This window comes from Galeopterus variegatus, unplaced genomic scaffold (assembly GCF_000696425.1).
Source record: "Galeopterus variegatus unplaced genomic scaffold, G_variegatus-3.0.2 Scaffold6471, whole genome shotgun sequence".
Classification (NCBI taxonomy): domain Eukaryota; kingdom Metazoa; phylum Chordata; class Mammalia; order Dermoptera; family Cynocephalidae; genus Galeopterus; species Galeopterus variegatus.
In genome coordinates this window covers 21,840-37,737 of record NW_007732582.1, presented here as the reverse complement: position 1 = coordinate 37,737, position 15,898 = coordinate 21,840, and the positions used below count along the sequence as shown (strand labels likewise).

Here is a 15,898-nt window from a genome sequence, read left to right as displayed (position 1 = left end):
ACGGGCGCGACACTGAGGGTTGCGATCCGTTGCCGGACATGAAAAAAGACAAAAAGGAAAAAAAAAAAAGAGAGAGCACTGTTAGGACAGTGTTCCTCAAACTTTTGGCCTCCAAGAACCACTAAACGGATTGCTATGAATTGACTGGTGTCCCTCAAAGTTCATGTATTAGAAGCTTAATCCCCACTGTAACTGTTGAGGGCGGGAAATCCTATTATGGTAATTGAAAGGTGGGGCCTTGAAGAGGTGATTAGATTATAGGATCATACCATAGTGAATGGATGAATGATGGTTGCCAGGGATGTGGTTCTAAGGACTTTAAAAGAAGAGCACAAGAGTCTCTCTCTCTCTCTGCTCTGCCATCTTCTGCCATGTGAGATTCTCACGTTGCTGTAAAGCCACCACCACAGAAGGCCCTTGTCATAAGTCTTCCCTGGACTTTGGACTTCCCAGCCTCTGAAACTGTAAGTAATAAATTTTGTTTTTTTACAAAGTACCCAGTTCCACGTATTTTGTTACAAGCAACAGAAACAGACTAATACATGGATATTGGTAGTATGTACAGTCTATCAATGTTAGGCCTGTTTTTAAAAGTCTAAAACTAAATTAACCATATTCTCTTAAAATTAATACTATTTTCACAAGACAACAGGGATGATTTTAATGTATGCCAATCCATTTGGTAATAGTCTCAAAGGGAGTTAGGTTTTTATTCTCTATGTTTACAAGTTAGAAAATCCTAACTCAGAGTAATAGGCTGTCAGTAGTGGCTGCACGTGTTGGCTGGCTGCACCAGATAGTTCGGGACCCAGAAGTAATGGAGTGATTCCTCACTACAAACTCCAGAGTTCTGTAAAATGTTAGGCTGGTGGACGTATCACACTCAAGTTCTGGAAAGCTGACAGTTTCAATTTGAGAAATCCCAGGAATGGATTCCTGATTCTATCTATCTATGATAACATTTAGCTTTTGGAAGTACTTCTGGTGTTTTGCTGCAGCATTTGGGTGTGGTTTGAAAATATGCCCAACAATTAGCCACTGACTTATTTCTCTGAAGAGTGGAGAAAAACAGCGAGGGCTAGGGATACTCCAAACTCTCAGTAACCAAACCCTTTGTCACAGTTCAATCTCAAAAGACACCAATCCCTTATTTCCAATGTAAAATAGTGACATTTTGGCTCTAAATAATAGATTCAGGCGAGGCAAGAAATAGGATATATTGCTGTGATACACCAGAGCAGACCATCTGAAAGAGAAGAAGTGTCTTTATTGACACTGCCAGTGAGTGCAGCCAGGCATTTACTATACACCACTTTTCCCTTCAAAATCCTGCATGAGCGCCCTTGCCTTCGGCAGCCAGCACACCTCGACACAGCGGCACAAGCCACCGGCTCCCTGAACTGCCTGCTGAACTCACTACCTGACATTTGATCACGTTTTTTTTGTTACTTCCTGAAGCACCCATTCAAGGATAGGAAGCACGTTGCTACCTGCTGCCTGCTCTCTGCTGGGAAGGTCATATGTGGGATGACACTCTGCTGTGACTTCATCACTTGGGGGTCCAATATACACCTCAGTTTAACATGTTGACAACGGAACACTGACCTCTCCTGCTGGAGCTGCTCCAGCCCCGTCTTCCCTGTTACACTTGATTGTACTTGTAGCATGAATTGGGTTGAAGAGTTTCATCGATACCCATATCAACATCCTTCCTCGTTGCATCCATAATAGGTGCTCCAACTTCTGTCTTCATCATAGCTAAAAAAATAACCCTAAAGTAGAAAAAAAAAAATCTGCTTCCTGTTGCATGGTTCTGTAACACAAAGTTACCATGTCCATTTCCCTCACACATTTACTCCAGGATTGCTGAATGCCCGTGTCCTGGGCAAGTGTGAAAATCATGACTTAGCCAGAGCCAAGCATCGTCATCAACAGGATGACAAATTTTATTGTTAATTCGTCCTCACAAGGTGTGAAGAATTGCTCCCCAAAAGTTCTTTTTTCCAAAAAATGTATGGTCTAAATGGAATGAAATATCTAAAATTTAGATACAGTAATAAAGGTAATTCTATTTAATATTATAAATGCTAGTTCAACAAATCATTGTACAAATGTTGGAATTATGATATAATCTGATCTCTATCATCCAACCTTATATTACTTACATTTTCATAAGTATTTGTTGACTTGAAAAGAATGTTTTTCCTAAAGTTAACTAGCTAATATAATATACTCTCTTAATTCATATTAACTCTTAGTCTATTTCCCTGTTATTTTTGAGTTCAACCCAAAATGGTTAAAATAAAATACATAATAAAATACACAAAATTAACGAATGTTTTTCCTAAAGTTAACTAGCTAATATAATATACTCTCTTAATTCATATTAACTCTTAATCTATTTCCCTGTTATTTTTGAGTTCAACCCAAAATGGTTAAAATAAAATACATAATAAAATACACAAAATTAACATATTTTTCAAAGTCAACATTAATATTGCAGCACTGTACTCTTGTATATACAAGAAGTATAATATACATTTATACTTCAGCTGGGTAGTGGAATGTAAATAAAGTAAGCACATAAGAGCTTCACTTCATGATGCATCTGGAATGTCCACCTACACTGGAAAGTAAATATACAGAAACTGACAATAAATCCAAATGGCACGCTACTTTGCTCACGTTGCTGCTGTTATTACACTGACTGGTGGTCACCCAGGAATGTAAATAAAGTAAGCACATAAGAGCTTCACTTCATGATGCATCTGGAATGTCCACCTATACTGGAAAGTAAATATACAGAAACTGACATTAAATCCAAATGGCACGCTACTTTGCTCACGTTGCTGCTGTTATTACACTGACTGGTGGTCACCCAGCACAATTATGTGATGACTGAGGATGCATAAACCCAAGGGGTGGAACTCAAATAGAGATCCAGCAGGGGAGCACACAGGAAGAGAGTATCTCTTTCCTCTGCAGAGTTCTACAGAATATGAAAATTTATAGAATAAGTCTCCTTTCTCCAGAGGCCTTTGGGAATAAATAGACACTTCTGCAGAGATTTATAGCTCCTGTGCCTAGAAGCAGATGGATGGACTAGTTAATCCATTCATTCATAGATTCATCCTTTCACTCAACTACTATTCCATGTAGCTACTAGGAGAATGAACAACTAAAACAAGGGCATTGTCCTCAAGAGCTTTATAATTTAGTAGGGGAGACAGATCAGTAAACAGATGATTATAATACTGTGTGATCAATACTGCAATAATGATACCTGGAGTCTATGGGAAAACAAAGGAAGTAGACGTCTAGCCAGCCCTGGGGGATAGAAAGCTGATCAAGAAGACTGCCTAGTGATTCCTTTCTGACTTAATAATTCTATGATTTATTTTTATTTTTTAAATATAGTTTTGTTATTTTCTGATGTTGCAATTAAGATTTATAAATAAAACAATATATGCATAGCTAAGATTTATAGGGATAAATATATATATCTAAGATTTATGGGAAATAATAAAACAAGTTCAATAAAACTATAATATAATAATGAAAATAAGCATAGTGGGCATCTCTTGGAGTAGCTGCCTGGCTCCTCGTAATTTCCTTGCTTTAGAAGAAAAAGACTTGTTTTATCACATACTTATGTATCCCCAAACAATACATGTTCACTAAAGCACAACTCCCATCAGCTTGACGACTGTGCCAGCTCCCTCCCCAAATGGCAGTTGTTTTGGGGTATCTCCAGGGGACATCTACATAGGCCCACAAAGCAATCTGGCTTCCTAGTGATAGTGTTTACCACGTCTTTTCTCTTTTACTTCTAGAAAACAATTTGGCACTTTCTCAAAAGGCTAAACAAAGAATTACCATATGATCCAGCAATTCCATTCTTAAGTATATACCCAAAGGAATTAAAAGCACCAATGTTGATGGCAGCATTATTCAAAATGTTCAAAATAGCCAAAAGGTAGAAACAACCCAAGTGTCCATCAACAGATGATTGTATAAACAAAATGTCCCTGCCCATGGACGTGCCCTCAAAGTCCCCTGAATGGACCCATGAAGAGGAAGTCTCTGTTTCGAGGCTGCTCTTTCCTGATGCTCCTAAGATCTCCATCCCCAAAGGCTGCAGAGAGTTGTGAAAGGAGGTGATGAAAACAGCTTCCTCCCAACTCTGCCCCACAGTGTCAGCAGGAACCTATGGCAACATCAACCACAAAAACAGACCCTTTGGCGCCTCCCCTCTCCACACCTCCACAGCATCTCTCAACGGTCGAAAACCAAACAAACCAAACATAAAGAAGCAAAGAAGCAAAGAAACAAACCAACACTACCCCCTCACTGCAGAAGCTAACCTGCATCCCTGAACAAGGCCTTCCCATTCATAAACATGATGGACAAGAAGCCTCAGGGACTTTGCTTACTGCCACATACTGAGTCATCTGCACTCAGAGTAGTACTAACCTCCTAATTTCTCCGAGAACCATCAATGGGGAGACATATTGCATCACTCAGTTTTCAGCTCAAACATTACCTCTCGGTGTCAGTCTCCATTACATCAGCCAGCTTCACTGTCTTCCTGGTAACAGTTCCCATCCCGTACCTGTCTAATTCATTGTTTCTCTCCCCTTCTAGAATGTCAGCGCCATTAGTGCAGGAACCTTCAATGCTGTATTCCCAGAATATAAAACAGAGACTGACATATAATAAATGTGCAATATTTCATAAATATTCCACGAATGAATAATAATTAGTGTTTACCACATGCTAGGCACTGTTCTTAATGCCATACACGCAATAACTAATCTAATTCCCAAAGCTCTCGTATGAAGTAGAGAGTATTATCACCCACATTTTATAGATGAGGAAACTGAGGGACAGAGAAGTTAAGTTACAAGCCCAAGGTCATACAGCCAGTGAGTAATTGTTTTGGTAATCTACTGCTGCATAACAAACCACTCCAAAATTTAGTGGCTTAAAACAACAATGCACTCTTATTTCTTACAGTTCTGTGGGTGCACTGGTATGAGCTGGATGGTTCTAGCTTGAATTCTCTCATGCAATTAATATCAGTTAGCAGTGGGGGCTTGAGTCATCTGAAGGCTTACCTGGGCTGGTCCTCCAAGATAACTTCTTCACTCACATGTCAGGCATCTCAGCTGGGAAGACTGGAACCGCTGGGGACTGACTGAGCATCTCTTTCTTTCCACAAAACCTCTCTACATGGCTAGCTTGGGCTTCTTCATAGCAAGGTGGTCCTTACATGGCAGCTAGCTTCCCCCAGGGTTCATGTTTTAATAGAGTAAGGCAGAAGCTGCAAGACTTCTTTTTCCCCATTCCCAGAAGTCATGCAGTCTCACTTCTGCCTCATTCTGTTTGTTTCACAGGGCCAGCACAGATTCAATGATGGGGCATACTAGAAAAAGGCATGAACACCAGGACGTGTGGTTACTGGGGGGTCATTTTTGGAGACACCACCACGGTGGTGGAGCTGGTATTTGAACCTAGGCAGTTTGGCTCCAGAAACTACACTCTTAGAAACTACACTTTTAACCACTGTATCATAGTGTGTCTCTGTTAGGAGTAAATGAATACATTGTTTACTTAATTTGTATAGCCAGAGGGACCTACTCTATTGATAAAGTCTCCATCTCTAAAGATAGAAAATTATTTGCAATTTCTGACAATCCTTTCTCTGCTTCTATACACCTTAGTTTCAAAAGTCAAGGGGCGCTCTCAGTTGGTACTGTGGTGGGAGGTGTCAGGTTGAAGTAGGGAGGGTTTGGAAGTACTTTTGTGGACAAAGTCTTATGAAAGATCATATTTTAAATGAAGAAAGAACATAGTGAACAGGAATGGGTATTTCCAATGGGCACTCGCCATGCCCCAAAGGGATTAACATCCAGCTTCAAACAGATTGGCTTGTAGACAAGTCCTACACAAACACCACACTTTCTTGCCTTACTACAGCCTTGGAAGAGAGGTTTAAAAAAATCAACATCACCTCCATTTATTCAGCCCAGCTTCAAACAGATTGGCTTGTAGACAAGTCCTACACAAACACCACACTTTCTTGCCTTATTACAGCCTTGGAAGAGAGGTTTAAAAAAATCAACATCACCTCCATTTATTCAGTGCCTGCCTGTGCCAACCACTGTGCCAAGGCCCTTTCATCTATTACCTCCTTCAATCCTCAAATCGACCTTACAAGGCAGGTCTGCCCATTATATCCAGCATACCAACTTCATAAAGTTCCGGAAACTTCATCGCACACCTGGCAAATGGCTGAACAGGGATTCGAAAACATGTCAGTGTGACTTTCCAACGCCCGTTCTTCTAGTCACTGAGCAATGCTACGTGTACAATCCTCCACAGTGATCTCTGTCACTCTGTGCTACTATTTTTCGTTTCTGGGACAACGCCCTCACTAGTGAGAGCTTCTTCACCCTCCCCCCCGGTCCCATTTAGGAATGTGATTTTCCAGTCATCGTAGTCCCTATGCCCAATCCAGAACTGATCTATAGTAGGTACTTTACAAACAGTTTTAATAAATTAATGAATTACAATTTCATCAGAGGTCACCTGTAGCCCAAGGATTTTAGAAGGTCTGTGTCTAGCAATCAAAGCCCTATCATTCATTTCTAGGAGCATCAGCAGCAGCAGTAAAATTGCCACTGGCTTCCCCGTGTGTCTCTCTTTGTCAGTCTGGCCCATGTAAAAGCCCATCTCTGACTCAATGGTCTCTCCCTCTCTTCACATTTTGGAAAACACTATTTTATTATATGCAGTCCTCAGGAGTGTGTTGGGGGTGAGGTGGTGAAAGAGAGGTGATATTTAGTGGCGGGGCTTGTGTTTTGGGCAACTTTAAATCCAACTCCCCACTTCTCTGTGGGTGTTCCATTTATTTTTGGATGTTTATATTGGTTTTCCAAAGACTTGGCACACTTTCACGATGTAACAAATAATGTATCTGAAGAAAATATTTCTTTTCTCCAAAATTCCTAGTGTAAGAAATTCAAGAGTACCCCAAAGTGCTATTACCACTGTTATAAAGGTGCTAAATTATAAAGTGCAACTGTATAAGTTGAGGGAAGTGACAATATTTTTCATAGGCTCAAGGAACAATAATCGTACACTTAACACTTCTCTGTGCAGGGAACATGGGACAGCGACTACCCACAGGAGCACTTCTCCTGACTCTAAGGAGAACAATGTGGGGAAAAAGAAAACCCTTAGAATTAGGAGCCCTCTAAATGTTTCTCTGGTCTCCAGAATAAAGCAACCAACAAATGAGACCACTCTTTTTTATTGTCAGTACCCGATAGATTTTAGGAAATTCACAAATTTATGAAACAATTCAAATTTGCCCATAATCTCACATCATAAATTGAACTTGGGGGTTGGGGGAGGGGGCTGGCCAGTTAGCTGTCTTGGTTAGAGCACATAGGTGATAACACCAAGGTCAAGGGTTCGGATCCCCTTACCGGCCAGCTGCCAAAAAAGAAAAAGGAAAAAACAATAAATAATAAAATAAATAAATGATTGAACTCTGGAGGTGTGCAAAGTATGTGAAAGTATTTCATTAGTCTTTCTAGTTTTATTCTTTAAAATCCTGTCTAGGTGTTTTACTTCTCTTAAATGCCTTCTTAATTTACACTGCTTTTTGAAAATGTGTTATCTTTGTTTTCTATTATTATAGTGATGTTTCAGAAAATAATAATGGTTTTGGTCATGAAAATATTATTAAAGAGAATCCCTTTCAGGAAAAAAAAAAAAACAAAACACCCAACGAAGGCTTCACTTTTATGTTTTCTCATTTTCTCCTCCACTCATTAAACCCTTTCTAGGGCACCTGCCTGAACACAGCACTAAAAATACAGGCAGTACAAATAAGCATATTCACAAAATATCAGGTTTTCAATCAATTAAAAACATACTTGATTTTCATGTGAAAGAGCAAAGGAAAACAAAAAACAAGCAACAGAAGCTCTCAAAAGCAAGCAGAAAACTAAACAAATTTAGAAAAATTGGACTGAGGCCCCAGTGGGAAAACGTCACCTACTTGTTTACTTATTTAGGATTTATATTTGCTCTGCTTCCCAAAAGGATTTAAGGCAACATGGAAAACTTTTTAATTCTTCTAGTATCTTATCAACTGATATCTAATTGGAATATTTATGTGCCATAAGAATCATAAAGTTTCTGAATTATACTTTCTTGATTAAAAAACAAAATAAAAAACCCAGCTGCAATGCTCTTATCCCATTCATGTAGCTCTCAGGCTTGGATATGCAGACATTCTCTGCTAATTAACCCATTGTTACCATCCATAGGTATAAATAACATTAACTCAACGTTGGGTTAAATTAGTACTCAGGCAGTTGAAATAACTGAGCCTAGTAAAACAAATGCCTATGTACATTAAACAAAAAACAAAACCAAAAACTATAGTTAAGACTGGAATTTAAGTCTCTATATAATTCTAAATCCTACGTGCAGGAAATATGTGTTTAAGGCCAAAATTCCATTCCCCTATCTATCAGGCTGTGGTTACATCAGGCAAATAATAGTTACAGTAATTTTAGAACCCTTGCCATACCCTTAAGTATAATTAACTGACTTAAATGTTGAGTTCCCACTGAAATTCACTATTTGTTATCTCAAATTATATACCTACCACTGATCTTACTACAACATTACTATATGTTTCAATTTTCACACAACCCCATGCCCATCACTACTGACTTATATTCTCATAAAGGCATATAAAAGTTTCTGCAAAGACATAAATCCTAATCACATTTTAAATCTACTAGTTCTTTAAACCAAATGTGAATGCCATTTAAATTCAATCAGGCTTCTGGAGGATGGATTCAGTATGATGACTTTAACATATATAAGTTAGAAAATTACACCCAAGGCAATGGTACAGGAATGCCTTTGCATAATTGTTTATCAGGCATATTTGGAAATATCAAGGCACATGTAAAATAGTCCTATAAAGTCAAACAAAGCCTTAAAAAGGATACTAACAATTTCTCAAGTCTTAGAGTATCACAGTTGTACAGCAAGTCATAACATCTTTTACTCTTTTCATGGAGCAATAACTATTCTCATTTTAAATAATCTAAGACCTTCAATAATTTTTTAAAATGTAAATAAGCCTTATTTCAAATTATCAATACTTAAAACTAATTACAGTTGGTGTCAAGTAATTTATACACATAACTTTACTGATTCTCTTGTCTAACTACTCCCTACCAGATTATAAACTCCCTGAGGACAGAAAGTATGCCTTGTCTTTCTAAGCACAGGGCCCAATCCAATCAATGCCTACTACATAGTACATGCTCAATAAATGTTGATGAACATTTTATTTATTTGATAAGTAAGTGCATAAGAGAATAATTATATCACTGAGTCAGAAAATGTTCTGCTAGTCTTTCCATGCCATTTACAAGAATGATGATATTAAGTGAGATACAAGTTCTTTAGACCTCCGCTTTCCCACTCGTGAAATGAGCATACTAACACCTGTCCCAACAACCTCAGAAAATTGGATGCAAATGAAATAAAATAATTCAATATATTTGAAGGTATGGTAAAAATCACACATTATTATTTCAGTTCCATGACTTATATAACAACAAGTATATTTCATTTCAGCTAGATAGAAATTGGTAGTTATAAAAATGACAGTACTGCATTACCTGGGGAAGCTGAAGATCTTTTTACATAAGATAATTTATGCCTTTTGTCCTCTGCATGAAGTAGTTGAGCAAGGAAAAATGTGCCACATACTTTCAGCTTAAGTGGGATTGGTTCTACCCATTGCCAAATTCTCCTCCCATTTCTGGCAAAGGTCAGTGACTCTCTGACCCTGCCACATCATTACTTGAAAGTTAAAGGGACAAAAAGTTGTTTTCTATGTGGACCTCCAATATCAAATTTTAAACTGCTCAAATTCTTTCTGATTTTTCCCAAGCCAGATTTATGCTGAAAACAATAACTGAAACCTTAAACAATTGGCTCATTTCAGTACCTTTAAAATCTTTCTGGAAATAAAGAGGGGATTATAAATAATAAATAAAAGACCCTGCCACATCATTACTTGAAAGTTAAAGGGACAAAAAGTTGTTTTCTATGTGGACCTCCAGTATCAAATTTTAAACTGCTCAAATTCTTTCTGATTTTTCCCAAGCCAGATTTATGCTGAAAACAATAACTGAAACCTTAAACAACTGGCTCATTTCAGTACCTTTAAAATCTTTCTGGAAATAAAGAGGGGATTATAAATAATAAATAAAAGACTTGTACTTTCAATAATGATTTATAGCAATACAATCACATACATAGATTTCTTCATTATAAAAACTGATCTGTGAATTATGCCCAGCTTTAAATCTAAGAAGAACATCATTCTCACTGATCTCTGCACAACAACTGGTGTTTTGGTTAGATAATAACAGCAACTGCCTTACACATTCTGTTGTAATATTTGGTTTTAAGTTTGGGAACCAATTTTAAGTAACAATTCCTGTATACCTGCTCAAGGAGAGTTCCCAGAAGGTTCTAGTTTTCAAGTTTCCTCTAATTTGCAGTTGCTATATGCAAGGGTCAGCTGGTCCCTCAGCCATCCATACTATACGAAGCCCAAGTGAAACTCTGAATAGAGTTGCTCTCACAAGATATTATTTTGCTAATGTCTATTTTTCTTTAAAAAAAATAAAACATATTTGTGTCAAATCATCAATGTGTATCTCTACTGATCTCTGCACAACAACTGGTGTTTTGGTTAGATAATAACAGCAACTGCCTTACACATTCAGTTGTAATATTTGGTTTTAAGTTTGGGAACCAATTTTAAGTAACAATTCCTGTATACCTGCTCAAGGAGAGTTCCCAGAAGGTTCTAGGTTTCAAGTTTCCTCTAATTTGCAGTTGCTATATGCAAGGGTCAGCTGGTCCCTCAGCCATCCATACTATACGAAGCCCAAGTGAAACTCTGAATAGAGTTGCTCTCACAAGATATTTTGCTAATGTCTATTTTTCTTTAAAAAAAAAACATATTTGTATCAAATCATCAATGTGTATTCTACTATGGGAATTATAAATGAACAAGTTATGGATGAAAAGATCAAAGAACAGAAGTATTGGTGATTTTTCAAGTCTGCAGTGAGTTTATAATGAAACTTTTAATGGAATGGTAACTTTCCGCCAGTGGTGTCTGTATAATGCAAGGTGCCTGGGGCTTTATCTTCCTTTCCACTCAGAGCCTGGTGAACACATCACAGCTCCTCACGCTCACACAGCCTCCGAAGTCATCTGTGTGTCTCCAGCACCTGCATGGGCCTGCTGGGCTCTTCTAAATGTTTCTTGCCTATATAATAGTGAACTATAAAACATTGGCTGCATTCTTGTTGACCATGGTCCACTCTCCCCTATTTCCTTTAAGGATCTCAGAGATGTCTTACAATGCACACAATCTTGTCCTGCAGGAGGACCACTGTAACACAGGGGTCCAGGTAGTAGTACGTCAACATTTGGAGTTTTAGTTCTTGCTGCAGTGCTTGGTTCAGGTAGAGTTGCTAGTTCTCAACCTTAAATCAAGTAGGATGACTTTTGCGTCACCCCAATCCTGCTGTTCTGCCAACCCTGCTTAGAAGACTGGTCGCCACTTTCCAAAGGATTATATACATACCTTAGCTCTCAAATCACACTCAATTCTTGCCCACCTCTCCACATATGAGGACTAGGGTACTTTATGCAGATGCTCCTTAGGTTTCAGACCCCAAAATCAACTTCTATAGGAAACCTTCAACCCCATCATGGATTATAAAGTACCTAACCCTCAAATTCTCTTATGTACTCTCTTATTTACATTTTTGAGAACATACTTAGCAAAACTAATTAGTAAAACCTAAGACTAGTTAAGGTCACCAAGGGTTGGTGGCCAGAAAGATAAAGCTGAGTCAAGAGGCTTGAGTTCCAGTTGCAGCTCCAGCAACTAGGGAAAACAAGCATCAGCTTCTGAATTTGCAAAGCAGAAGTGCAGCAAGGCAGAATGGCGCACCTTCGTCCTCAGCAGACCTGTACGCAGGCAAAATTAACCTCCAAAGTCCTCCTCCTCAGGCACTGTCCAAAGGAACTTTTTGTGATAATGGGAATATTCATATTATGTACTGACCAATATGGTAGCCGCTATCTGCAAGTGTCTAATGAGCAATTGAAATATGGCTAGTGTGACTAAGGAACTGAATGTTAATTTAATTTTATTTAAATTTAAACAACTAATGCAGTGTGTTGGACAGTGCAGCTAACCAAGAAATTGGTATAAAATTTTTAAAGTACTATAATGTAAGGGCAAATATAAACTTCCAGTCTGCAGGCTATACTTCCATGACAGGAAATCCAGTATAATTGGCTAGAAAGTTTGTGACAACTGACATTCACTTTTCTTAAAGCATACAGATGCTAAAACCATACTTTCCCCATTCTCCTACTGATAAGCTATAGTTTAATGAAAACCATTTTGTGGTGAAAGGCACCTTGCTGGGACACATCTCCAGTTTGGAAGAATGGAATGGGAGGCAGGTGAGCCTTATTAGGGAGGATCTTTCTCTCTAGCTGTAGCAACTGAAGTTTGAGGGCCACTCTGAGACTTTCCCATCTTGAGAGGTTTCTGTGATGTTTTAATAAAAGTGACATTAAGTCATCCAATGGGAACTCTGATGCTTGGTTTACTGACTGCAGGAGCAGGAACATGGACTAAATCCACTGGCTTTGGGAAAGCCTTTAGTAAGTAGACTGCCCCGGATGAGGCCATAGCAGAGCACAGCCCTGTGTGGAACAGTGGCCAAGCAAGAGGCCAGAGCTGGCGCCACTATACCCTACCTGCACGCAGAACTGCCGAGAAGGCACTGCAGGCGGAAGACCACATTTGTTCATCTTCTTTATTACCACCCTGTCCACTCCGTCTTCTCTCTCCTGGATACCACAGTACCTTCCTCATTGTCTCCCTGCTTCCATTCAACTCCCTACAACTCATCCCCATGCAGCAGCCAGAAAGATCTTTTAAAATGAGACAGTCTCATTCCTCTACTTAAGATCCTCCAGTGGCTTCCAGCTCACCCTTCTGCTTCTCTCCCCACTGTCCCTCTGCTCATTCTGTTCCAGCTAGACTGACCCCCTCGATCTGTCCTTCAGATAAATCAAGCTTCTTCCCCCGCTCAGAACTGAATTGAAGGGCTTCACTTAAGCCATCTCATTGTGTCTCTACAGCAATCCTAAGGCTTAAAGAAGACAAATCCTGGCCACACAGTTTACGAGCAATGGAAGGAGAACGTGAATCTAGGGAAGCCCGAATGCTGAGCCTACAAGCTCTACCTCCACATGACACCCAAAAGTAATGGAGCATCTGTTCTATTTCCCCTCCCCGACACATAAAAACGAGACAATCCAGCCTCTGCTGAGGCAAACCCCTCCTTTATCAAGGTAACCACCTTCCCCCAAAGTTTGATGCCATATTAACACCGTCCAGCAATATCCAATACGTATGGCTAACCGTGAATTTCTACTTGTTAGGCACATGGTGCCTCTCAGCCATGAATTTTCTTGGATCTTTTTAAACTTACAGCCATTTAATTACAACTGAAACACAACGATCATATGAAAACCAAGTCACTTTTATGTTTGCTTCACAGCCTTATTTCACATTTAGGCGAATATCAGTACTTCAAAGCTATATTGTCTGTGACTTACTCTCTCTTGCCCCCACGTGCAACAATAATATAATGAGATCTGTACCAGTTCATCAGATGGTTGATATTTTATAGGAGAGCATCAACACATATAAGAGCCAAGTTTTATATTACAGAGAGGGACCTCGTATCTGTCTGCCAAATGATCACCTTGGTGGGAATGCCTCATTGCAAAACAGGTTTTACTTTACATAAAGTTGGGCTTACCAATCAAGTCAATTTCTGTAACTGTTTTAGACGTCAATTTCCTCAATTTATAAAATGGGGATATAATAATTAATTTCTCACAGAGTGATTTTGAAGATTCAGTGAGATTATGCTTGTTAACTACTTGGCATAGTAAGTGCCCGGTACACAGTAAGTGCTAGTTTACACAGTCAGAGGTACCTACTTTTTAAAACATAATCTGTAGGAGGCATAATCTGACTGAATGATGCTCTTAGTGAACCAATTGTTCAATTACCAAACAACTTCCCAACAGTGAAAAATTAAAGAGATAACAGTCCCTGACTGGAAAGATGGTTCAATCTAGCTGACTCTAAATCCAGACTTCTGTTTTTTAAAACTGACTGTGTCCACATCTGACTTCTTATCTTGACTCGGCATAATCTATGCCATTACTAACCAGCATGGGCATTTTATTAGCCCTTGTTTGCTATTTCAGTTCCCCCCCAGCCCCCCATTATTATTATTATTATTTTCTATTCTTAGATTGCCTTAAGCAGTGGTTTCCACCCAGGGACATTAAGTGGGTTAGTGGTTTTTTGTTTGTTTTTTTCTTTTTCTAATGGGTATGACATAGTCAAAGCACTGTCTTTGATCTTCTTTTTCCCACGGGGAATTTACGCAAGGCATGAGCAACAAATAACTTCTAAAGATCTTTACAACAGGCCTTTGAAAAGAGCCTTAATTATGAATCCATAAAACTCAACAGAGTCAGGCTGGCTTTTCAGAAACACATCTGCTTTAAGAATTCATTCCTTCAAGCATTATCTTTGCCTTTTCTAATCACTACTGCAGTACTCCAGTAGATCTATTAATAAAAATCTCTCAAATAGTTGAGGTAAATCCAACATTTCACTATTTCAGGCATTTGCCTTTAACCCAAATCCTAACACCAGAGGGAAAAGGCAGCAGCCTGCCACTGTTTCCAATACCCACCTCCAGGAGAATACCTATTTTGAAAAATGCTTACTGTGATTTTCCAAGTACATTTGCTATTTGGAGGGTACACTCCAGGAAAACCTTCGCTGCCAATAAATCCAGACTCTCCAGTAAGAATGCCACCACATGTGAAAACAGGTCTGCAAAAATAAAGGAGGAAAGGATACTTAATTTGAAACGTGGTCTAACAATCTAATGTCAGCTTCAGAAAGGTGTAGCTTATTAATATGGATAAAAGCTAATACTGATTAATAAATGCTTACACCATATAAAGGATCTGAAAGCTTGCTAGCTCTTAGAATATTTTAATCATAGCTTGATAAAGCATTCAGTGCAGCTGCCATGTGTCTTCACCATAACACAATATTATACATACAGTATAATCAAGGCTTCCACGTAGTGGTAAAAGTGGTAATTGGTTCAATTTAACCGGCTAGAGGAGGTGAGAGCCAGGCTGAGTGAGGCGCATGGTGTTCAAGACAGATGAGCAATTGGTTAATATAAAAATTAAGTCCCCAGATTTGGAAAGGTGCCTGGTTCTCCTCCCCTTTTCTGACAATCGCTGGCCATTGGCAGAGCCTCCCATTGCAAAGGGAGGCTGATGTGGACGAGGTGATAGAGGAGCTGCCAGACTTGGCCATCAGGCGGGTCCCACAGCCCGGGGGAGCCTCGGGTTCTTCCCTCGGTTGACGCCCCTGGGCCGAGCCTCTCTCTCAGGGGAAGAAAACTGCGGTCAACCGCAGTGACAGATCTGGGCCCGAGTGCTTCCCTCCTCCCCTATACACATTCGAGGAGAGGGGACGCAAGTCAGATCGAGCCCCCGCCACGTGGTGGCCGGGCCAGCTGCGGGGCCATCGGGCAGGCCGAGCCGGGGGGCGCGGGGCAGCCCTGCGGGTGGGAGCGGCTCCGGGTCCGGGCGGCGCGCTGGGCGTCCCGGGCGCCCCGAAGCGGGGGGCGTGAAGCGG

At 39.7% G+C, this 15,898-nt stretch overlaps 1 protein-coding gene across 1 annotated transcript in view; it reads right to left on the bottom strand.

Moving 5' to 3' along the window:
• The window catches only part of LOC103606314 (procollagen C-endopeptidase enhancer 2-like), a 108,961-nt gene that overhangs the window by 85,901 nt on the left and 7,162 nt on the right, over positions 1-15,898 (bottom strand). Inside the window, exon 3 of the mRNA XM_008590931.1 lies at positions 14,965-15,073. Within this exon, the coding sequence (XP_008589153.1) occupies positions 14,965-15,073 (109 nt within the window). The remainder of the gene's footprint in view (positions 1-14,964; positions 15,074-15,898) is intronic.